This window comes from Geotrypetes seraphini, chromosome 14 (assembly GCF_902459505.1).
Source record: "Geotrypetes seraphini chromosome 14, aGeoSer1.1, whole genome shotgun sequence".
Lineage (NCBI taxonomy): Eukaryota > Metazoa > Chordata > Amphibia > Gymnophiona > Dermophiidae > Geotrypetes > Geotrypetes seraphini.
Genome location: NC_047097.1, coordinates 46,347,320 through 46,372,560, shown reverse-complemented (window position 1 = coordinate 46,372,560; position 25,241 = coordinate 46,347,320). Strand labels below are relative to the sequence as shown.

Genomic DNA, 25,241 nt, shown 5'->3' with positions numbered 1-25,241 from the left:
CATCAGACAGAGCCCCGGTACGGACGTCTCACAAGCACGTGTTGCTTGTAGAAACTTAAAAGTTTCGAGATGCCCGCACCGCGCATGCGCCGGTGCCTTCCCGCCCGGAGATCCGGGCGTGTCTCCTCAGTTCAGGTAGCTAGCCTGAGAAGCCAACCCAGGGGAGGTGGGTGGGACGTGAGAATAGCTGCCTGCTGTCCCTGGATAACAACTGTTACGGTAAGTAACATTGCTTTATCCCAGGACAAGCTGGCAGGTATTCTCACTAGTGGGTGACCTCCAAGCTAACCTCAGTGGGATGGAGGGGGAGTTGGCGACTTAAGAGAATAAATTTTTCAATACTGTTTGGCCAAACTGTCCATCCCGTCTGGAGAGAGTATCCAGACAATAATGTGAGGTGAATGTGTGAACCGAGGACCAGGTGGCAGCCTTACAAATCTCCTCGATTGGTGTTGATCTGAGGAATGCTACTGAGGCTGCCATTGCTCTGACCTTATGGGCTGTGACCTTACAAGGAAGTGATAATCCAGCCTGGGCATAGCAGAAAGAGATACAAGCCGCCATCCAATTAGAGATGGTGCGCTTTGATACGGGTCTTCCCAACTTATTAGGATCGAAGGAGACAAAAAGTTGAGGAGTGGTTCTGTGTGGCTTGGTGCGATCCAGGTAGAAAGCCAAAGCACGTTTACAGTCTAGAGTGTGAAGGGCCGATTCTCCGTGGTGAGAATGGGGCTTAGGGAAGAATACTGGAAGTACAATGGATTGGTTGAGATGAAATTCAGAGACCACCTTAGGCAGGAATTTCGGGTGAGTGCGGAGGACCACCTTGTCATGATGGAATACTGTGAATGGTGGATCCGCCATCAATGCCTGGAGTTCGCTGACTCTGCGAGCGGACGTAAGGGCTACAAGAAAAAGCACTTTCCAGGTGAGATACTTAAGAGGGGCCCTGTTGAGTGGTTCAAACGGGGGATTCATGAGACGGGAAAGGACTACATTGAGGTCCCAAACTACTGGGGGTGGTTTGAGAGGAGGGTTAACATGGAAGAGTCCTTTCATAAATCTGGCGACCACCGGATGGGCCGAGAGGGGTTTCCCTTGTAGGGGCTGGTGGAACGCCGCAATAGCGCTCAGGTGGACTCGTATGGATGTAGACTTGAGCCCAGATTGAGATAGGTGTAGGAGATAGTCCAGCACGGAGGATAAGGAAGCTCGCTGAGGTTCCTTTGATTTAGAAACACACCATGAGGAGAATCTAGTCCATTTCTGGGAGTAGCATTGTCGAGTGGCGGGCTTCCTGGAAGCTTCCAAGACCTCCCTCACTTCTTGTGAGAATTGGTGAGGGGTTACGTTGAGAGGAACCAAGCTGTCAGGTGGAGAGACTGCAGGTTGGGATGAAGCAGTGATCCTTGATGTTGAGTAAGTAGTGAAGGAAACACTGGAAGTGGTACTGGTTCCCTGCTGCTGAGTTGAAGTAGAAGGGAGAACCAAGGTTGTCTGGGCCACCGAGGAGCTATTAGAATCATGGTGGCCTGTTCGAGTTTCAGCTTGACCAGAGTCTTCTGGATCAGCGGGAATGGTGGGAACGCATATAGAAATCGTTTCCCCCAGTTCAGTAGAAAAGCATCTGCCTCGAGGCGATGAGGAGTGTAGATCCTGGAGCAAAACTGAGGCAGTTTGGAGTTGTGGGGAGCCGCAAAGAGGTCTATCTGAGGCATCCCCCACTGTGTGAAGATTTGGTGAAGGGGGCTGGAATGGAGAGTCCATTCGTGCGGTTGTAGCAGACGACTTAGTTTGTCTGCTAAGACGTTGTTCTCCCCCTGAATGTAGACAGCTCTGAGGAAGGCGTTGTGGCGCACCGCCCAGTCCCAGACTCGTAGAGCTTCCTGGCAAAGGAGGGCCGAGCCCGTGCCTCCTTGCTTGTTGATATAATACATGGCGGCCTGATTGTCTGTGCGAATGAGGATCACCATGTCGTGAAGTAGGTGTTGGAAAGCTTGGAGCGCATTGAAGATGGCTCTGAGCTCCAGTAGATTGATTTGATGTAGTCTTTCCGCACTGGTCCAGAATCCTTGGGTGCGGAGACCATCCAGGTGGGCCCCCCATGCATAGTTCGACGAATCGGTTGTGAGAACTTTCTGATGGGGGGGAGAGTGCAACAGCAAACCTCTGGATAGATTCGAAGAGGTCATCCACCAAAGTAGAGACTGCCGAAGAGCAGGTGTGACTAAGATGTGTTTGGTTAGTGGATCGGACGTCTGATTCCACTGTGATGCCAGGGTCCACTGGGGGATCCTGAGATGGAGTCTGGCAAAGGGTGTCACATGTACTGTGGAGGCCATATGGCCCAGGAGCACCATCAGTTGTCTCGCCGGTAGGGTTTGGCGAGTAGACACCGACTGGCAGAGATGAAGAAGAGACTCCATGCGTTGCAGAGGCAGGAATGCTCGGAGTCGAGTGGTGTCCAGGACCGCTCCGATGAAGGGGAGGGACTGGGTGGGTTGTAGATGAGACTTGGAAAAGTTGATCTCGAAGCCCAAATTCTGGAGGAAGTAGGTTGTAGCCAAGACCGCCGAAGTGACCTCTGGGGCTGACGGGGCCTTGATGAGCCAGTCGTCGAGGTATGGGAACACCTGTAGACCCCTGTCCCGGAGTGCCGCGGCCACTACCACCAGGCACTTTGTGAAGACTCTGGGGGACGAAGAGAGGCCGAATGGTAGCACTCGATACTGTAGGTGCAGATTTCCCACCCGAAATCTGAGGAACTTTCGGGAGGCCGGGTGAATGGGGATGTGAGTGTAGGCCTCCTTGAGATCCAGGGAGCATAACCAGTCGTTCTGCTCGAGGAGGGGGTATAGAGAAGCCAAAGTCAACATGTGAAACTTCTCTTTGACCAGAAACTTGTTGAGGGCCCGAAGGTCTAAAATGGGTCGCAGGTCGCCCGTTTTCTTCGGGACGAGGAAGTACCGGGAGTAAAACCCTCGGTTCAATTGGTCTGACGGGACCGGCTCGACAGCCCGAAGCTGAAGTAAGGTTTGGACTTCCTGAAGAAGAAGGGCGGTCTGTGTCGAGCTTGAAGGATACTTTCTTGGAGGATGGTCCGGGGGGACCCGATGGAAGTGAAGAGAGTATCCTTCTCTTATGATGGTAAGGACCCATAGGTCCGTGGTTATGGCCTCCCATCGATGGTAAAAAAGATGGAGGCGGCCCCCTATGGGAGAGGCTGAGGGGTGCAGAACGGTGTCGGTTATGCTCCCAGGAGGGGAGTCAAAAGGGCTGGGGAGCCTTAGGTGCAGCCGGTGGCTGAGGTTTTTGCTGAGACTTCTGGGGAGGTTGTCTCTTCGCAGGTTGTCTCGCAGCAGGCGTTTGTCTGGGCATGTAACGCCGCTGGTAAATCAGGGGTGGCCTGGAAGGTCGAGACTGTTGAGGTTTGGGTTTGGGCCGCAGGATGGATTGAAAAGATTTTTCGTGATCCGACAGCTTCTTGGTAACAGTTTCGATAGACTCATCGAACAGGTCAGCTCCCGCACATGGTACGTTGGCGAGTCTGTCCTGGAGGTTGGGATCCATATCGATTGTACGGAGCCATGCCAGGCGACGCATGGCTACCGCGCTTGCGGTAGCACGTGCCGAGAGTTCGAATGCATCGAAGGAGGATTGTATCAGCTGGAGGCGTAATTGGGAGAGGGAGGCTACCACTTCCTCGAACTCGAATCGAGCTTGGGTGTCTATGAACGGAGTGAACTTGCGGAGCACCGGCAAGAAGAACTCCAGATAGGAAGAGAAAAAGAAATTGTAGTTCAGCACCCGTGACGCCATCATGGAGTTTTGATAGAATTTTCTACCAAATTTGTCCATCGTTCTCCCCTCTCAGCCCGGCGGTACAGAGGCGTAGACCTGAGAGGGATGAGAGCGTTTAAGAGAGGACTCGACCAGTAGGGATTGGTGGGAGAGTTGAGGGCCCTCAAACCCTTTATGGTGCACGATGCGGTATCGAGCATCGAGTTTGCTGGGAATCGCCGGTATGGAGTACGGTGTTTCGAAACACTGCATGAAGGTCTGATCCAGCAATTTATGCAGGGGGAGCCGAAGCGACTCCGTTGGAGGGTTAGGTAAATGCATGGTGTCCAGATACTCTTTGGAGTATCGGGAGCCCGTGTCAAGGGTCACATCCAGATCATCCGCCATTTGTCGGAGGAATGATGAGAAAGACAATTGATCCGCCAGCGTCGGTCTGTGGGACGGGCTGGAGGAGGAAGAGGCCTCCGGATCCATGGACATCGGGGAGTGGCAAGGAGAATCGGGTACGGGTGTCTCCTCGTACTCCGGTCCCTCCGGAGGGGACACCTCTGATGAGGAGTATCCCATACGTTGCAGTTTTTTCTGCGGTGACACCTCCGAATGGCGTGAAGAGTGCCAGGATGAGTGTCTTGATCGGTGCCCGTCTCGGTGGCGGGACGGGGATCGGGATCGTCTGTGCATCGCATGGTCTCCCGAGGCCCCCAAGTGGTGGATAGGGCTGGAAGCGGTGGATCGCAACTGGGGTTGCGATGCGGATTCTTGCGATGCTACCCAAGTCTGGTAAGGAGTACGGAAGAACTCTTCCTGACTATGCCCAGGGCTTTGAGTATCGATCGGAGGTCTGGTCCCATGTTGGCGCGGAGGCGTAATGGGCTCTAATGGCGGCATATCGGTAAGCGAGGCTTGCCGCATGGGCATCGCCGCCCTCCCCCGTTCGTCCTCGTCGGTTTTCGAGGTCGAACGGCGTGGAGGAGGGGGAGGGGGCGGACCGCCCCTTTGGACCGGTACCGGGAGGTCACCCTGTATGGCAGCGATGAGCCCGGGTCCGATGGTCTGCATGAGCTCAACGAATTGAGCTTCCAGCATGGACCGTAGCGAAGCCGATAAGGAGGGATCCGCACCGAAAGGGGGTCCTCCTGCACGGTCATCGCGCTCCTTCGAGGTCGAGTGCTTCTGCTTAGTAGCTTTCGGCACTTTGATGACCACTGGTGGTACTGTGGAAGGAAGAGGTACCTGAACCGAGGAGACCGGGGCAGGCACCGACGTCGAGCTCGTGGATGTTGTCGGGATGAACGATGCCGGTTTCACCACACTCGATGCAGGAGGGGTCGATAACGGTTTCGCCCGAACCGGGGAGGTATCAGATGAAGTGGAGGCTGAAGGATCCTTAGCTGCGTCCATCTTGAACATCGATTCCCACAATAGGCAACGCCGTTTGAATGAGCGTGCCGTAAGGGTAGAGCAAGGCCTGCACGATTTCGGAATGTGGTCAGGACCCAAACACTGCAAACAGCGCCGGTGAGGGTCCGTGAGTGAAATCGCGCGTTGGCACTTGCTGCACTTTTTAAACCCGGTGATTGGCCGGGACATAGGCCGGAAAATCTCCGCCGCGAGGTCGAAGCCTGTGGGCCTGAGCCACGTGGCCGGCCCGTTCGACCCGCCGGAGGAAATAATCTTCTTTTTTTTTTTTTTTTTAACTGAAAAAGAAATGTACTGTTAACTGTAATTAAAAGAAAGCGAAAACGCGGACAAGGAAGGCAAATTTAACTGAATTCAGCTAGCGCATGATGAAGTTGAACTTCTCAGCTCCGCGGAAAGAAAAGAACTGAGGAGACACGCCCGGATCTCCGGGCGGGAAGGCACCGGCGCATGCGCGGTGCGGGCATCTAGAAACTTTTAAGTTTCTACAAGCAACACGTGCTTGTGAGACGTCCGTACCGGGGCTCTGTCTGATGACATCACCCACTAGTGAGAATACCTGCCTGCTTGTCCTGGGATAAACAGAAGTAGGCAGGACCCGGCAGAGAGGAAGGCCTGAAGCTGGCAACAGCAGTGTATTGTAAATGCTGATGCTAGCCGAAGAAGTTCATGACGCCAGGTCGAACACCCGGGGCAGACTGCTACTCTCCCCCCACGACCCTCCTATCTCTCCCTCCCTCCCATCACGAGACTCTAAACAGCACTGCTCTACTCTAAGCAAGCTGCTTCAGAGCTTTCTCCTGCCATGATTCCCTCTGGCACGTCACTGATGAGGGAAGGAGGGAGAAATAGGAGGGTCGGATCGGGTTGGGGGGTCGCCCGGGATGATGATGAGGCTGCTGCTGCTGCCAGCAAATCCATCAAGGGTGAGGCCCCAAAGTACAGCACTGGCAGGCCCCCCATGACTATTTTGGGCCCTAGGCCTGTGCCTACTGGACCTATCCTTTAATCTGGCCCTGCTTCCCCCCCTCCATATGCCCTGACATTTCTCTCTTCCACTCCATGGTATGGTATCTCCTTTCCCTCCCTCCCATGGTCTTTGCATCTCTTTCCTCCTTTTCCTGATCTTCCTTCTCCCTCCTTCCCTCTCTCTCCCCAACTGGGTGCAACAGTATTTCTCTTCCCTCTCCCCCACTGGGTACAGCAGTATCATCAGCATTTCTCTTTCCCCCCCCCAATTGGGTACAGAAGAAGCAGCATTTCTCTTCCCCCTCCCCCCTAATTGGGTGCAGCAGCATTACTCCTCCCATTCCCCCCCCCCCCCCCCGTTTTACACACCCGGCAGATTCGCTACAGACAAAGGCAAGTTGCAAGTTTTCCTTGGTCGCTGACTTATCTCCCAAAGGGCAGCGACAGAGGGAAGTTTACAACTTGCTTTCTCGTTGCCGGGTCCTGCCTTCATGGAAACAGAAAGTAGGCAGGACCCGGCAGCGAGAAAGGGCCGAAGTAAGCAAGAGCAAGTAAGCTTCCCTCCGTGGCTGGCCTATCTCCCGCATGCTCCGGGGCTCTAATGGTCCGTGCCGGCTTTTCTTCTCTACCCTCCCCCCCCCCGACGTAACTTCCGGTTTTGGAGGGAAGCCGGGTTCGAATCGCTTGCTGGGGGGTTTTTTTTGTTTAAAGTCCGGCAGGTTTTTCGGCAGCTCTTCAGGCTGCGCATTAAGCAGTGGCAGCAGCAGCAGGATTCGGCAGATGACAGCCGGGCGGGCATCTAAATTTGCTGGGCGTTGCTCCCGGCTGAAAAGTGCTGGGGAGAACACTGGGGAGCCCAGGCCCCCTGTCAGCTCCGGGCCCCTGAATGCAGGACTGGTAGCATTGTCCTGATGGCGGCCCTGGCCTCAAGCCCAAAATTACCGCTTCAATTGTTTCCATCAGCCAAACACTACCCATTTAACTGCCCTACAATCCAGCAAACTCAACCCCCAACCCCCAAAATTATACCCCCAAACCTCTCAATCCCCAAAATTATCATCTGCAATTGCCACAGTACTCCCAAAGTGCCTCACCTCCTGAAACTACTCCAACTTACCACTGTTCAGTTCCAAAAAACTACCTGTCCATAACTACGCCACCATCCCTAAAAATTCCCCCATCCTCCAAACTGCTCTAACCTTTAAAACTATGCCCATGCAGCTGCCCCATCATCCTGCAACTGCCACAACCGAACTTAGCCATCAACCAACAAACTATCCCTACCCCAAAAAACTATCCCTACAAACTGCCCCATCCCAAAAACTATCCCTAAATCTGCATCATCCCAAGCTACCCAATGATAAATACCCACTCAAATTGGCCCCACCCAAATTAACCTCATCCATGCCCCACCACCCTGCAAACTATCCTTATCCTGCAACTTATCCTTATCCTGCAACTATCCCCTGCAACTGCCTCATCAACCTGAAAATGATCACTACTGCAAAAACAAACCCAAAAAATCCCTAAGCTTTGCAACTTCCCACATTCCCAAAAACTAGCACAACATGGTTTTATTAAGGCAACATGGTTTTATTAAGGTAAATCATGCCAAATTCTTTGAGTGGGCGACCAGAGAATTGGATCAAAGACGTACGCTAGATGTAATTTACTTACATTTCAGCAAAGCCTTTGATACGGTTCCTCTTAGGAGGCTCTTGAATAAACTTGACAGGCTGAATTTAGGACCCAAAGTGGTGAACTGTGCTAGAAGGTAAGAAGTCGATATGCACAGATGGAGAAGGGACCTTGGGGAGATAGTGTCTGAGGATCTGAAGGCAAAGATACAGTGTGACAAGGCGGAAGGTTGCTAAGCTGTATAAAGAGAGGTATAATCAGCAGATGAAAGAAGTGTTGATGTCCCTATACAAGTCATTGGTGAGAACACATTTGGAGTATTATGTTCAGTTTGGAGGCCAGCTGGCTAAGGATGTAAAAAGACTTGAAATAATCCAGAGGAAGATGACAAAAATGGTATGGGGCTCATGCCAAAAGAAAGACTGGAAGACCTGAATATGTATACTCTAAAGGAGAGGAGGGACAGGTGAGATAGGATATAGATGTTTAAACACTTGAAAGGTATTACTATAGAAACAAATTTTTTCTAGAGAAAGGAACATGGTAACATTTGAAATCTGGACTGAGGTTGTGGGGTGGCTACAAGATGATGTTCTCCTTTTAGGAGGAGACCTCCCTCCTCCAAAGCAGCACAGGGGCTGCCAGACTGGAGGTGTGACTTCTCTACAATATCCCAAGTCTCCCTCAGCTTCTCCATACCTACAACTCTAGCCTCAAGGGAACGGATTTGTTCTTTGAGAGCCAGCTCTTTGCAATGAGCACACACATATAATTTCTCACCAACTGGGAGATAATCATACATGTGACACTAGGTACAAAAGACTGGATAGCTCCCTTCTTGCTGCTGGACTACTGTCTGCATCTTGAGTTTCTTAATTAAATCCTATTAAGGTTTGTGGAGATTGCCCTTGTTAAGATCAGCTGGGGAGTTGTGGAGGGTAATTTAAGAGTACTAAAAGAATAATTTGAGCCTAGGTATGGGGGGGGCTATGGAGAGAATGGCAGCATTTATCTTACCCTCCCTTCCTACCATCCCACTCAAACAGCATATCTCTTTCCCTCCCTTCCCAACACCCCAGCCCATGCATCTGTCCTCCTCTGCCTTCTCAAACCCTTCCCAGTCCGTGCAGCATATGTCCTTCCCTACCTTCCCAACCCCCTAGTCCATGCAGCATATTCTTCCCTCCATTCCCAACCTCAACACCAGCCCCCTCCCCCTCAGTGGAATCCTGTGGTACAACCTCTCTCTCCATCTCCCGACTCCTCCATCAACCACCTCCCCGGTCACTATAATTTTAAATCTTTGGGCAGCTGACAGTGGCAATGAAGTGAGCCTGCTGCTATCAGCCTGTCCCAGAAGCCATTATTTTGCAGCGACTTCCTATTCCCATATAGGCAGGACACTGCAGAACAAAGGTTTCCGGGGAAGGCCGACAGCAGCAGACTCACCTCATTGCTGCTGCCCGTAAGATTTAAAATTACAATGGCTGGGGTTAGGTAGGTGGGGAAGTCAGAAGAGCCATAACTGACTCACGAAACAGGAAGTTACATTAGAAGGAAGGACTCAAACAGAGGAAAACCCCGAATGGGCAGAATAGATCAGCAGCAAGGGGGCTAAGAAAGAACTTCAGCGCCAATGCTGACGAATCGGCGAGTCTGTGTTTTTTTCAGAAAACAAATCAATTCGAATCGATTCACCCAAAGTGAATCTCTGAATCGATTCAAATCAGAAATCAAGCAGCTTTACTACGCAAGTCTACTACCCTCCTTCCTTCTCAACCAGTTCATAGAGCTACTGTTGCCATTGCTGCCCCTACAATTATTTTTCCTCCTGAATTCAGCTCCCACAGTTGCTGCATCTGCCATACTTCTCTCTTGCTTCATTGGGTTAGCAGCAGAGATTCCTACAGCTGCCTGCCACTAACCCAGAAGCCTCTCCTCTGCTGTGTCCCGCCTTCTGTCAGAACTTCCTGTTTCTGCCCAGGTGGGACGCAGCAGAGAAGAAGCTTCCAGGCTAGCGGTAGGCACCTGCAGAAATCGCCGCCGACCTGTTGAAGCAAGAAACAGTTGTGAGTGGGGTTGGAGGGGGAGGGAAGGAAGGAAATATGTTGCAAGAGGGAGAAATGTTGGACATGGCAGAAAAAGGGAAAGCATGCTGCATAGGGAGAAGAGAGATGCTGGCCCTAAGGAATGAGGGAGGAAGAAAGATGTTGTACACTGGGATCTATGAGAGGAAGAGATATACAGTAGGTGGAGAGGGGAAAAAGAGGGAGGTCTTGGATCCCGGAGCAGAAGGGAGTGATGGATAGATACAAAGGGCCAAGAGGGGAGGAAAAGGGAACAGATACTGGGCTAGAGGGGTGGAGGGAGAATGACACTGAGAATAATGGAACCCTATTAGAGAGGCCAGGAGGGGGTGGCAAGGAAATGAATGAGAGGATATTCATTACAGAAGGTAGAAATGTGGTAATGGGGAGTAAATTAAAGATGAAAGCAAATGGAGAGTTGAGGAAAGAGTGAGATGGGGAATGGGAGAGTTAATGAGGGAAAGAATGTGGAAATATGATGGGTAACTCAGGGATTCATAGCAGGCAGGGAGGAACCTATTAGGAGTATTTGGGTCTGGACAGTGGCAGCTTTGGGTGGAACAGGAAATATGCTCCTTCGATCTTTTTCAGGAAGAATATGGCCTAAATGCGCAGGATGCCTATAGTTACACTCAGCTTTGTACTTTTTTGTATAAAAAAAGTTTTTTGAGAGTTAAACTTGGGAAAAACAGTTCTTGAAAAAGCACTACATTCTGGCGTTGGTCAGCGTAGACCCACCCACCTATTTGCAGGCCTCTGCCAAGCCTGCTGTGAGACCTAGTGGTCCAACGGTGGTCAGGACAGGACAGATCCTTCCAGCCTCCAATCTGAGCCGATTTTAATTATTCCCATTTCCTGCCCACCTCCCCCACGTACCTTTATTTTCCCTGGTGGTCCAGCGGTGAATAGCAGCAGGAACGACATTCCTTCGCTCCTGCCTGTGCAGAGCCGCTAGCTAATTGGCTGCCACTAGCGGTTCTGCCAGTGCCCTTTAGTATCCCTGATGGTCCAGCGGTAAATCGCGGAAACAGCGATCTTCCTTCACTCCTGCCCATTCAGAGCTGCTAACTAATTGGCTGCTGTGAGTTCTTGCACAGGCAGGAGCAAAGACAGCCAATTAGCTGCATGGGCAAGAGCGACCTGCCTTTGCTCCTGGCCGTGCAGAGCCACTAACTAACTGGCTGCTGGGAGTTCTTTGAAGTTCTCATGGTCCCGCGAGAACTCAAGGCAGCCAATTAGCTAGCAACTTTGCACGGGCAGGAGCGAAGGAAGGTCACTCTTGCCGCGATTCACTTCTAGACCACCAGGGAAACTAAACATACATGGGGGAGGCAGGGAGATAGCACAGTTACTTACCGTAACAGGTGTTATCCAGGGACAGCAGGCAGATATTCTTGACTGATGGGTGACGGCACCGACGGAGCCCCGGTACGGACAATTTTAGAGTGATTGCACTCTAAGAACTTTTTAGAAAGTTCTAGCTCGGCCGCACCGCGCACGCGCGAGTGCCTTCCCGCCCGACAGAGGCGCGCGGTCCCTCAGTTAGTATAAGCCAGCTAAGAAGCCAACCCGGGGAGGTGGGTGGGACGCAAGAATATCTGCCTGCTGTCCCTGGATAACACCTGTTACGGTAAGTAACTGTGCTTTATCCCAGGACAAGCAGGCAGCTATTCTTGACTGATGGGTGACCTCTAAGCTAACAAAAAGAGGGATGGAGGGAAGGTTGGCCATTAAGAAAACAAATTTTGTAATACAGATTGGCCGAAGTGACCATCCCTTCTGGAGAATGCATCCAGACAATAATGAGATGTAAAAGTGTGAACTGAGGACCAAGTAGCAGCTTTGCAGATTTCCTCAATAGGAGTGGAACGGAGGAAAGCTACAGATGCTGCCATTGCTCTGACTCTATGGGCCGTGACAGAACCTTCCAGTGTCAGTCCGGTCTGAGCATAACAGAAAGAAATGCACGCTGCTAGCCAATTAGACAACGTGCGTTTAGAAACAGGACGTCCCAATTTGTTCGGATCAAAGGACAGAAAAAGTTGGGGAACTGATCTGTGGGGTTTCGTACGCTGCAGATAGTAAGCAAGAGCCCTTTTACAATCCAAAGTATGCAGAGCTTGTTCCCCAGAATGAGAATGAGGTTTTGGAAAGAAAACCGGTAGAACAATGGATTGGTTGAGATGAAATTCCGAGACAACCTTGGGGAGAAACTTTGGATGTGTACGCAGAACCACCTTGTCATGATGAAAGACCGTAAAAGGTGGATCTGCAACCAGTGCATGAAGCTCACTGACTCTCCTGGCAGAGGTAAGAGCAATAAGGAAAAGTACCTTCCAAGTGAGAAATTTGAAAGGAGAAGTAGCTAAAGGTTCAAATGGAGGCTTCATTAAAGCTGAAAGAACCACATTGAGATCCCAGATAACCGGAGGGGCTTTAAGAGGTGGTTTCACATTGAAAAGCCCACGCATGAACCTGGATACCAGGGGATGAGCTGAAAGAAGTTTTCCATGGACTGGCTCATGAAAAGCTGCAATGGCACTGAGGTGGACCCTGATGGAAGAGGACTTCAGGCCAGAATCAGACAAAGAAAGAAGATAATCCAACAACGTCTCCACCGCTAGGGAAGTGGGATCAAGATGATGAAGAAGACACCAGGAAGAAAACCTCGTCCACTTTTGATGGTAACATTGTAGAGTGGCTGGTTTCCTGGAGGCATTCAGAATGGAACGAACGGGCTGAGATAAAAGAGTATCAGTCGAGTTCAGCCCGAGAGATACCAAGCCATCAGGTGTAGAGACTGGAGGTTGGGATGCAGAAGGGTTCCCTGCTGTTGCGTAAGCAGAGAAGGAAACAGAGGAAGAAGAAAAGGTTCCCTGGAACTGAGTTGAAGTAGAAGGGAGAACCAATGTTGCCTGGGCCACCTCGGAGCAATCAGAATCATGGTGGCTCGTTCCCTCTTGAGCTTGAACAAGGTTCTCAACATGAGAGGCAGAGGAGGGAAGGCGTACAGGAACAGAGTCGACCAGTCGAGGAGAAAAGCATCTGCTGTTAGACGGTGTGGAGAGTAAAGTCTGGAGCAGAATAGGGGCAGCTGATGATTGTGAGGAGCTGCAAAGAGGTCTATCTGAGGAGTGCCCCATTGATTGAAGATAGAGTGCAGAGTTACGGGATCGAGTGTCCACTCGTGAGGTTGGAGAATTCTGCTGAGTTTGTCCGCTAAGGAATTCTGTTTCCCTTGAATGTATATAGCTTTCAGGAAGAGATGATGATCTATGGCCCAAGTCCAGATCTTCTGGGCTTCCTGGCATAAAAGGCGAGAGCCTGTCCCACCCTGTTTGTTGATGTAGTACATCGCAACCTGATTGTCTGTGCACAACAGAAGGACCTGAGGAAAGAGAAGGTGTTGGAAGGCCTTGAGGGCGTAAAACATCGCTCTGAGTTCTAGGAAATTGATTTGATGTTTCCTCTCCTGGGCTGACCAAAGACCTTGAGTCTGGAACTCGTTCAAGTGAGCTCCCCATGCATACAGAGAGGCGTCGGTGGTGATGACTAGTTGATGAGGAGGCTGATGGAACAGAAGACCTCTGGATAGATTTGAGGATACCAACCACCATTGCAGAGACTGACGAAGAGATGATGTCACAGATATGTGTCGTGAGCAAGGGTCCGACGCTTGGGACCACTGGGTCGCAAGGGTCCATTGAGGAGTGCGCAGGTGAAGACGGGCATGAGGTGTGACATGAACTGTGGATGCCATGTGTCCCAAGAGCACCATCATTTGCCTTGCTGAGATGGACGGCAGAGGAAGTACCTGGTGACATAGAGACTGAAGGGTCTGAAGACGATTGGATGGCAGGAAAGCTCTCATGAGGAGTGTATCTAGGATCGCTCCAATGAATTGAAGTCTCTGAGTGGGAATGATATGGGATTTGGGTAGATTGATCTCGAATCCCAGAAGTTGTAGAAACTGGATGGTTTGGTTGGTGGCCAGAAGGACCGCTTGGGCAGAAGTGTCTTTGATCAACCAATCGTCCAGGTAAGGAAAAACATGCAGGTGGTGAGAGCGTAGAAAAGCCGCCACCACAATGAGACATTTGGTGAATACCCTTGGAGATGAGGCAAGACCGAAGGGCAGCACCTTGTACTGGTAATGACAATGATTGATCATGAATCGGAGATATGGTCTTGAGGTTACATTGATCGGTATGTGAGTGTAAGCCTCTTTGAGATCGAGGGAGCATAGCCAGTCGTTTTGATTTAGAAGGGGATAAAGGATGGCTAAAGAAAGCATCTTGAATTTTTCTTTTACCAGATGAATGTTGAGATCGCGAAGATCCAGGATGGGTCTGAGATCTCCTGTCTTTTTGGGAACTAGAAAGTAGCGGGAGTAGAATCCCTGCCCCTTTTGATCTAGAGGAACTTCCTCTATAGCGTTCAGAAGGAGGAGGGATTGGACCTCCTGAATAAGGAGGGCTGATTGAGGACTGTTCAAAGCAGACTCTTTTGGCAGGCTTTGAGGTGGGAGAGTCTGAAAGTTGAGAGAGTAGCCGTGGCGGATGATGTTGAGGACCCATTGGTCCGAAGTGATTACTTCCCACCGGCTGAGGAACAGAGAAAGTCGACCTCCTATTGGTTGAGGCAGGAGAGCAGGAATAGGGATACTGGCTATACTGCGGAGAATGAAGTCAAAAGGGCTGTGACTTTTGCTGAGGAGGTTGTTTTACAGCTTGTTGCTGTTGCTGTTGTCTGGGAGGCTGACGTTGCTGTTGCCTCTGACGCCTAGGTTGTTGAGCAGTGGTAGGCAATGGACGGGCTGTGAAACGGCGTTGGTAGGCCGATTGCTGCCTGTATGGTCTTGGCGGAGGAGGCTTCTTTTTATTCTTGAGCAGGGTATCCCAGCGCGTCTCATGAGCAGAGAGCTTTTGTGTGGTTGAGTCCATGGAATCCCCAAAGAGCTCATCCCCTAGACATGGGGCATTGGCTAACCGATCTTGATGGTTAACATCAAGCTCGGATACCCGAAGCCAGGCCAAACGACGCATAGCTACTGACATTGCTGTCGCTCTGGATGTAAGTTCAAAAGTGTCATATATGGATCTCACCATAAACTTACGCAATTGGAGAAGAGACGACAAGCATGTGTGAAAAGCGGAATGCTTTCGTGAAGGAAGATATTTCTCGAAGGAAGCCATGGTGGTAAGGAGATGCTTTAAATAAAAAGAAAAATGAAAAGCATAATTACTAGCCCTATTAGCTAACATAGCATTTTGGTAGAGCCTCTTACCAAATTTATCCATGGCCCTTCCTTCTCTGCCAGGAGGGACAGATGCATATACACTGGCTCCTGAAGTCTTTTTAAGGGTGGATTCGACAAATAAGGATTCATGTGGTAGTTGAGGTTTGTCGAACCCAGGAATGGGAATTACCTTATATAGAGAATCCAGTTTACGTGGGGCCCCTGGGACAGTTAAAGGAGTCTCTAAATTCTTATAGAAAGTTTCCCTCAGAATGTCATGAAGGGGAAGTTTCAAAAATTCCTTTGGAGGCTGATCAAAATCAAGGGCATCCAAAAAAGCTTTAGACTTTTTGGATTCAGCCTCCAAAGGAATGGACAAGGACTCACACATCTCTTTCAAAAAACTAGAGAAAGAGGAAGTGGCCTGTTTGGAGGATGGGTCAGGGACAGCCGAATCCTCCTCCTCTGAGGAACATTCTCCTTCAGAAAGAAAGGGTTCCTCTGAGTCTCCCCACAGATCAGGGTCCCTTACATGGGAAGAATGGTCCCGAGACTCAGGTGTCGACGTTTGCATGTGTCGGGTTTTGCGCATCGACTTACCCGACCTCATCGATACCGTGTCCGGAGAAGTTATCGGACGCACCGGTGCCGAAGTCTGCACCGATTGATGGTGAGCTCTCGGCTCCGGTGCAAGGACTGGCATCGATACCGATGAGGTTAGGTGAAGCGGTACCGAAACAGTGGAAGTGGATAATACGGGTTCCACAATCGGTCCCGATACAGGTTGTTCAACAACCGGTACCGATGGCTCGGTGCGAACTGGCACCGGAAGGTTCGGTGTCATGATAGCAGGAAGGAGTCGTTCTAATTGCTCCTTCAGCTGCACCTGAAGGATGGCCGTAATGCGGTCATCGAGGGATGGCACCGGTACCGCTTTTTTCTTCTGCGGTACCTGCGGTGCCGCTCGACGCCCCGGAGATGAGGAGCCCGATGTCGAGGGACTCACCTCTATAGGGGCGGAGCGCTTCCGCTGGCGTCGAACCGGCGGCAGGATTGGGCTCACTGCACTCGAGGCCGGAAGACGTTCCAGCGGGGAAGGCTTCTTAGCCGGCTTACCTGCCTGTTGGGATGCCGGTGTGGAATCACGCGGCGTCGAAGACGAGGGTGCCGACTGAATCGGTGCCGAAGCCGGAGTCGAAGGAACGGGGTCGGACATCTCGGCACCGAACAACAATCGCTGTTGAATTAAGCGATTTTTTAAAGTTCGTTTTTTCAAAGTAGCACAGCGGGTGCAAGAAGAGGCCTGATGCTCAGGACCCAAACACTGTAAACACCAGTTGTGTGGGTCCGTGAGAGATATAGGCCTAGCACACCGCTGGCACTTTTTAAAACCCGGTTGAGGGGGCATGAAAGGAAAAACGGCTTCCGCCAAATCGAAGGCCGAGGCTTCGATGGTGGCAGAAGGCCCCGCCGGGGAAAACCGAAAATTGAAGAAAAAAATGAAAGATTTTTTTTTTTTTTTTTTTAAACAAAATAAAAGAAAGAAAAAAGGCAAATTAAGCCAAACGTTTACGCGAGCGGGAAGGCAAGTTAGGAAAAAATTTCAACAGCCGTTGAAAACGCGTCTTCTTAGCTCCGCGGAAACTAAGAAACTGAGGGACCGCGCGCCTCTGTCGGGCGGGAAGGCACTCGCGCGTGCGCGGTGCGGCCGAGCTAGAACTTTCTAAAAAGTTCTTAGAGTGCAATCACTCTAAAATTGTCCGTACCGGGGCTCCGTCGGTGCCGTCACCCATCAGTCAAGAATAGCTGCCTGCTTGTCCTGGGATAAAATTAGAAATGGCTGGAATAGGAGATGGGAGGGATCCTTCCTATTCCGGCCACCGCTGGACTACCAGATCTCATGGCAGGCCCGGCAGAGGCCTGCAACGCATCAGGAGAGAGGGGGAAAGGATACAGAACCTGGCAGGGAGGGAGGGGGGCTGGGTAAAAGGGTGCAGAGACTGGTAGTGCAGGGGAGGGAGAAAGTGAGAGGGGATGGATGCAGAGCAGCGAGGGAGGGGGGAACAGGGTGCAGAGCCTGGCAAGGCAAGGCACTACACTTGAATATTAATACACCCCAGTTTATATTCAAGTCAACATTTTTTTCCTTTTTTTAGCAGGAGGGGGAAGTTTACATTGACTTATATTCGGGTCAGTTTATATTCGAGTATATACGGTAAGTAATAAATGATTGTACTACCAGATTGTGCCATCACAAAATAAGTTACTATATTACATTGAATATGAATGCACAACCACATCATCTATTTCCACCACTATAATAAAGTGGTTTTTGGAAAAATTTATTTCCAATTTAATGGTAGGCTTCCAAAGGAATACAACTACCTTTAGAAACTCACTTGCCAACACATCATAACATCTCTATATTCCAGCTATTATCATTACTTATCAAGTGAATCAGCTCAGCTTAAATATATAAACATGAAAGATTTGGGTTTTCCTTGGCAAATTTCATTTCTGTAGCATCAAACAAAATTATCTGGTTCTTCAATAAGCTTCTTAGGGATGGGATATTCTAATGCAGGGGTGGACCACCTCTATCCTTGAGGGTCACAAACCAGTCAGGTTTTCAGGATTTCCCCAATAAATATGCATGAGATTGATTTGCATGAACTGTGTGTATTGTATGCAAATAGATCTCATGCACATTCATTAGGAAAATCCTGATAGCCTGACTGGGATGAATGTGCATGAGATCTATTTGCATACAATGCACACAGTTCATGCAAATCAATCTCATGCATATTTATTGGGGAAATCCTGAAAACCTGACTAGTTTGTGACCCTCAAGGATAAAGGTTGCCCACCCCTGACCTAATGGTAACCCAGATGATGAAACACTGTGCAAAGGCATCATCTCTTCATAAAAAACTTTAAGGCTGCAGAACAAGAAAAACCATTTTCTGTGATGGAAAAATTATGTCTTACTTGATAATTTTCTTTCCTATATTCTCAGCAGACAAATTCAGACAAATGAGTTAAATCCATCCACCAGCAGGCAGAGATAGAGAGCCCAAATTTGCTACCAGCTGCATCAGATAGTGACAAAGGAGCATGCCATTTCTCAAACAGGAAGGCCGCCACTACTACCATCACTTTGGAGGAGGACCTGAGAGCCATGGATAGGCAACGTTGTGAACTGGAAATGCCGACCCAAGCTGTGAAATGCAGAAAATGCTGATGTCAAGGCCAAATGGCAATACACAGGTATGCTTTCTGTCAAATCCAATGACTTGAGGAGCTCCCCGAGTTGGATCACAGCAATCACTGAGCACAAGATTTTCATGTGAAACCACCTTAACCTGCAAAAAATCTGGTTTACCCGCTCGGGGTCAAGAGCAGGCCAAAAGGAGCCCGCCTCTCCCCCCCCCCCCTATTTTTTTGGCATGACAAAGTAAATGGAATACCTGCCGAATTGATTTTGAGCCCCAGGACTGAACTATTGCCCCAAAACCTTGAAAAGAAAGAAGCATGGAAAGTACCATCTCCCATTTGGCGGAAAAGCTGTAGGGGGATTCCAAGAAAGAATTTGCGATCGAAGAGGCAAATTCTAATTCGTATCCTTTTTGAATGACATCCAAGATACATTTGTCTGTGGTGATCTTGGACAACTCCCCTTAGAAAAGGGGCAGCTGTTTCCCTATTTTGAGCAGGGAGTGGACTGGCAGAATATCACTGGGTGGGATGGGAAGCAGCGCAGAAAAGGCAGGCTAGAAGCCTATACCAATGAAAACTGGCGCTGCTGAAACCTAGACCTCTGAAAAGTCCAAGTGTAATATGGGTGATATTTCCTAGAATCCCAAAACTCTGCCTTGGACTGAGATTGCCCTTGGGGAAAATGGCTGAGCGGCAATCTTCCAAGAGACGCTGAGGATTCATGACCCCCAAGTCCTTTAATCAATTTCTCCAAGTCCTCCCCAAAGAGGCACTTCCCCCAAAAGTTAAGCCTGGTCAGACATTGAATAAAAGCAGCATCTGCCATCCAGTATCGCAGCAAGAGCAAACTCCATGCTCTGACCATTAGGGCCATTTTTTTTGCCATACCATATTGTACAGGGAACCTACCAGATATGCTAGACCTGTCTCCATATCAAGGAGACAAACACTTGAGGGTCTCCAATTCCACCAAGGAGTCCAACACCTGGTGCACCAACCTCAGGCATGCCCGGGCAAGGCAACCACCTCAAAAGAGAGCTTCAACACAGACTCCAGCTTACAATGCTGAATATCCTTCAGTGCTACCCCTCCCTCAACAGGGAGAGTGGTCTTCTAGGCACGTGATCTTTTTGGTTACCAGGGCACCCATCCTAGACCACAGAAACTAGGATTACCATATGGCTCTAGAAAAAGGAGGACAGATTGAGACATCCGGGTTTTACTTCTATTGCTTTCATGGCAGTAAAACCCGGATATCTCTATCCATCCTCTTTTCTGGAGCCACAACCTCTCCAACTCTTCAGAAGAGGGGGGGATAAAGCCTGCCATTGCCCAGGGCACTTTAAGGCTGGAATCTGAAGACACCCACTGTGCAGAGATCAGCTCCTGTATTACCTCACTGTACCAGGGACAACCTAGATGGCCGTTTAGTGCTGGCCATCTTGGGATTAGCGGCCAGAGGCCATCACCTCTGGGCTATCAATATTGAGCACCCCAATACCCAAATAAGGGCAACTCTTCCTAGCAGAATGCTCTTACCGCCATATGCTCAGCTGCTAAATCCGGTGAAAGTTCCCCCTCTTCCGACACTTCAAGAAGCAGATGAGAGGCAAAAAGAACCAAATTCCCCATCTGAGAGGGTCCTGGTGATGAAGGATAAACAAAAGTCACGCCGGCAGTCTCCTCCACCCTTTTGCACTTCGAGAAAGACTCCTCAGGTGAGAGTCAAGCAATGTAGGCTAAGATTCCTGTAGAATAGGAACCAAAACCAGTGGCCTCCACTGAAACATCCCGAGAGGCCTGTACCTGATGCACAAGAAAATACTTTTGAGGGGAAAATCCCCCTAGGTTTTCCTGCCCCCCTTCCCCGGAGCTTCCCAAGTCAAGCCTCAGGCCAAAGCCAACTACCTTGCAGAATCTGCTGGAAAAGTTGGGCCTGCTCAGCAACCTGGAGATAATTCCTGCCCACAGATGCTGTATGCAGGAATACCCAGTGTCACATCCTCCATGATAGCCAACTGCTTGGCTAAACAGTCCATGTGGGAAAGTAGATCTGATGCCGAAACCTCCTCTGGTTCAGTATCCATGGCACAGCACTTACACTGTCCGGATGCCGTTTGCCGCTTTCCACAGGGAGATTGCAACTTTGCAGATATGGCCATCGTGACAAATACGGTGGCAATGGCCATAAAGCGGCAGCGTCCTCCTCCGAGTTCCTCCCGGTTCCCCCGCTCAGTTAATGGTCAACTAAATCTCAGCTCACCCCTGCAACGCTGATAATGCCTTTGCCTTCTTCCTTTTGAGTAATTTTTTTTTTTAAAGGTACTTACAATTGCTAAGGTGAAAGGAGGAATCCTGACCATGCTGCTAGAAGAGGAATCCCTTTCTCTCTTTCTGCCAGATCCCTGGTTTGTTTTTTGTTTTGTATATGGGATTTAAGATTCAGTGCCTCACACTGAAGTTTTGTTTTTGTTTTCTGTCATAGGTGAGGAGAGAGTGCAGGAAGGCAGAGAGAGGGCAGCCACCAAAGAGGGGAAGGGTCATGACATGGCATCCTTAAAGCACCCAGCTAGCCTCTTCTCCCCCAGGCTTGACTAAGATGGAGAACTAAAAGAGGAGCCTAACAGTAGCTCAAATCAGGAGCATGGGAAAAGCCATCTATCCCACTGCTGGAGACAGAGAATACTAAGTGACCAAGGGGCATGCCATATGTTGCCACAGGTCAAAAATTTGTGTTATTTATCTCTACTTGCTGGTTGATGGACTTAACCTATTTGTCTGGATTTGTCTGCTGCTGAGAACAGGGAAACTCCATTTCATCAAAACAACAAAAATCAAATAAATACATTCAATATGTGTATGCCAAATAGATACTACATTTGTCTACAGGGAGATAATTTAGCTTTAAAGCTGTCTTAGCTGCTGAAAAGAGGAGAAAAATATATTCTGTCTACCATATAAAGTAAGTACTTACTGATATCATCTTCATGATAAATGACAGAATGAAATGGAAGGGCTCTGTCTCTAATATATCTTTCTGATGGCTCTACATAGAAGGTGCCTTGGTGAGTCTTGATGAAGCCTTCAAATCTTCCATTAATAATTGATCCATGCGTAAAACTTCCCTGCTCACCTGCCCAAGAAAGCATGAATTAAAAATTATGTATATATTTGTTCTCAAAAACATTGTTTTATGGTCATATATCTAAAATCCAGTTGAAGGGGGAAAATTATGCTAAAGAAATCTCATCAATTTCTTTCATTGTTACTTGAGAATTTGATGGAGGATATCTCCTACTAATCTTTTGGGAGAGCCTATGCCTTTGCATCATTTCATTGTGGAAATGGATAATACCTTGTAGTGTAAAGAGAGTGAAAAAGTGGGATACACTTGGGGAAGGGGCGCGTAACAAAGGGCGCCAATCATCTTAGTGTGCACAATTGCATTAATGTGTGCTAACTACTAAAGATGCCTGTAAAAATATAATGGGCATCTTTAGAGGTTAGAACGTGCTAACACACTTGGCACCTTTTATTGAATCCTCCCCTTAGTTGCTTCCATGAATGTCAAGTCTGCTATGAGATAAACAGAGCTATGAATTTTTTCCAAGAAAATAAACTTACTGCGCTTCTGCATTTCAGACTCTGACTGTCTCAAGGTTTGTACTTTCAGCTTCAATTTATTGTTTAATCTTTATCAGGCATATTGGCTGGCTTGATGAGGGCCAGATAAGACAGAAATTATACCAGTAAGGCAATAGGTTATGTTTGCCTTGTTAAAATAAGGCACAAATATGACATGAAAATTTCACAAAGCTCAGAGGATCATCCTTGATAAATTAAAACTAGAAAGATAAGTATAGCATTCAAAAAGGGATACTGTAACTATGTATGATCTAAATATTCTGTACTAATTTTTCCTACTGAAAAAAATTGTCATTTGTTTTCAGATATGTGCAAAAGACAGTAGTAACTTAATTGCTTCAAATATCAAACTATAAGCAAACCTATAGTACAGTTTCCATGCCTTATGTCTAGAGATATTTATGGCCACATTTACAATTCCATGCTGATAAGAAGAAACGCCAAATATGTAACTACTATGCCGCGCACCTAAAAATATATATATAAATAAATATTAATGTTTGGTTTCCAATAGTGATGGGCTAAAATATTCCTTTCTGGTTACATTAGTAATTCTAGTCAATTGTATTTAAAAAATATATATATTTGACATCCCTTTGATACTACTTAGGCAAAACTTCTTATATTCAGAATTTCTAAGCCACTTAGTGCAAACAATTTATCACATTTAACACATAAAACCACAACCATCCCAAGTCTCATTACTAACAGAGAAAGGACAGACAACCTCATCTCACTACCCTAAATGGAGGTAGCTACTGAAACTTAATTTAAGCTTCTTTCCTTGAATCCAAGGCCAATCCTGGAAGACCACAGCATGGGATCTCTTGGGATTTGACTAGGGTAAACCCACTCCACAGCTCAGGCGACAACTGAAAATGCCCAGGCCCCTTACAGTAACAACATTTAGGTGGAATGTGGTCCCTCTCCACAAAAGTGGAAGGAAGAAGTAGGGAATTACAGGCCGAGTCTGACTTCTGTTATAAGCAAATTAATGGAAACACTTAAAACAGAAAATGGTCAAGTTTCTGGAATCTTGTAGACTACAGGACCTGAGGCAACATGGATTCAATAGAGGTAGGTCTTGTCAGACAAAACTGATCAATTTCTTTGAATGGGTGACCAGAGAATTGGATAGAGGATGTGCCCTAGATGTGATGTACCGTATTTTTCGCTCCATAAAAGACGCACCCTAGATTTACAGTAGGAAAACCAGGGAAAAAAAAAAAAACGTTCTGAACTAAATTGTGTACTAATATATACCAGGCTCTGCACCCAGCCCCCTCACTCCCTGCCAGGGTCTGCACCCTGTCTCCCCTTCCCTATCTTTCATTTTTCATATACACACAGCAGTTATAAATTATCAAAACTGACACATTTTGATCACTAAATTGAAAATTGTTGTCTGGTGATTTCATGAGTCTCCTTCCTTCCTTTCTTCATTCAGGCCCAACAATTGTCCCTTTTTATTTCCTCCCTCCCAAGTTCATGCCTCCTCACTGCCTTCCAGCCTTTGGCCTTCATTCTCCCTCCCTCCCATGTCCCGAGTTCGTGCCTCCTCACTGCCTTCCAGCCTTTGGCCTTCGTTCTCCCTCCCTCCCATGTCCCGAGTTCGTGCCTCCTCGCTGTCTTCCAGCCTTTGGCCTTTTTTCTCCCTCCCTACCATGTCCCGAGTTCATGCCTCCTTCCCCTCACTGCCTTCCAAGCCTTTGTCCTTCTTGCCGCGTCAGACACTGCCTTCCTCCCTCCCTGCCACGCTAATGAAGCCTGCCTACCCTCCGCCAATTCCTCCTCCTCTGGCCCGGGTCCGCCGCCGCCGCACCGCCACTCAAAGAAGGGAAGGGCCAGCGTGCAGCAATTGCACGTCACCGGCCCATGACGTCAGTTCTGACGTCGGGAGAAAGCTTCTGGGCCGGCGACGTGCAATCGCTGCATGCTGGCCCTTCCCTTACCTTCTTTGAGTGGTGGCGCCGTGGCGGCAGACCCGGGCCAGAGGAGGAGGAATCGGCGGAGGGTAGGCAGGCTTCATCAGCGTGGCAGGGAGGGAGGAAGGCAGTGTTCGGCGCAGCACACTGGCCCTTACCTTCTCTGCAGGCGAGCGGCAGGCATCCCGCATACCACCAATGAGTGGGACATTTTGAAAAGGTACAATGGGGTGGGTGGGGGTGTTTTAAAAAAAGTTACCTTCGCTTCATAAGACGCACCGAAATTTCCACCCAATTTTGGGTGGAAAAAAAGTGAATCTTTTGAAGCGAAAAATATGGTATTTAGATTTTAGCAAAGCCTTTGACAGTGTCAAAGCAGCTCCTGATTGGTGAGGCCCGACTTTAGTACAGGAAGAGGCGGTCGGAGCATACTGTGAGTGATTTCCTTCACTCGCCGGCACTCCGGCTGCCCTCTCCTGCCCAGTCATTCACGGTCGGAAAATACTGCAAATGATCGGGACCGCAAATCGCAGACCGCGAATTTGCGGGGGAGCACTGTACAGTAAAAACTTGGTTTGCAAGCATAATTCGTTCCAGAAGCATGCTTGTAATCCAAAGCACTCGTATATCAAAGCGAATTTCTCCATAGAAAGTAATGGAAACTCAGATGATTCGTTCCACAACCCAAAAACTTTAATACAAAATACTATACGTACTTGTATTGCAAGACCTCGCTCATTTAGAACAGTCACTACACTCCAGCAGCGTCAGAGAGAGAAGAACCATCAGCTCAATTGTAATGATGGGACGCGTGTATACTGTATGTATTCGTATTGCAAGACATTGCTTGTATATCAAGTTAAAATTTAATAAAATGTTTTGCTTGTCTTGCAAAACACTTTCAAACCAAGTTACTTGCAATCCAAAGTTTTACTGTAAATAGGATGAAGTTGATTCACAGGAAGGCTACTAAAATGGTCAGTGGTCATCATAAGGCGTACAGGGACAAACTTAAATATCTCAATATGTATACTATGGAGGAAAAGCAGGAGAAGGGAGATATGATAGATATGTTCAAATACCTATGTGGCATAAACATACATGAGGCGTGTCTTTCAATTGAAAGGAAACTCTGGAATGAGGGAACATAGGATGAAAGGGGTCAGACTCAGAAATAACCTCAGAAATTTCTTTTTCATAAAAAGAGTGATGAATTTGTGGAATGGTCTTTAAGTGGAGTTGGTGCAGATAAAAATGTGTATCTGAATTCAAGAAAGCTTGGGCCAAGTATGTTGGATTAGA

The 25,241-nt window shown here is 48.6% G+C and overlaps 1 protein-coding gene across 1 annotated transcript in view; it reads right to left on the bottom strand.

Annotated features, from left to right (window-relative positions):
- Nucleotides 1-25,241, bottom strand: part of ADAM10 (ADAM metallopeptidase domain 10) — a 217,220-nt gene that overhangs the window by 122,325 nt on the left and 69,654 nt on the right. The window contains exon 4 of the mRNA XM_033920375.1: nt 21,344-21,502. Coding sequence (XP_033776266.1) covers nt 21,344-21,502 — 159 coding nt within the window. The remainder of the gene's footprint in view (nt 1-21,343; nt 21,503-25,241) is intronic.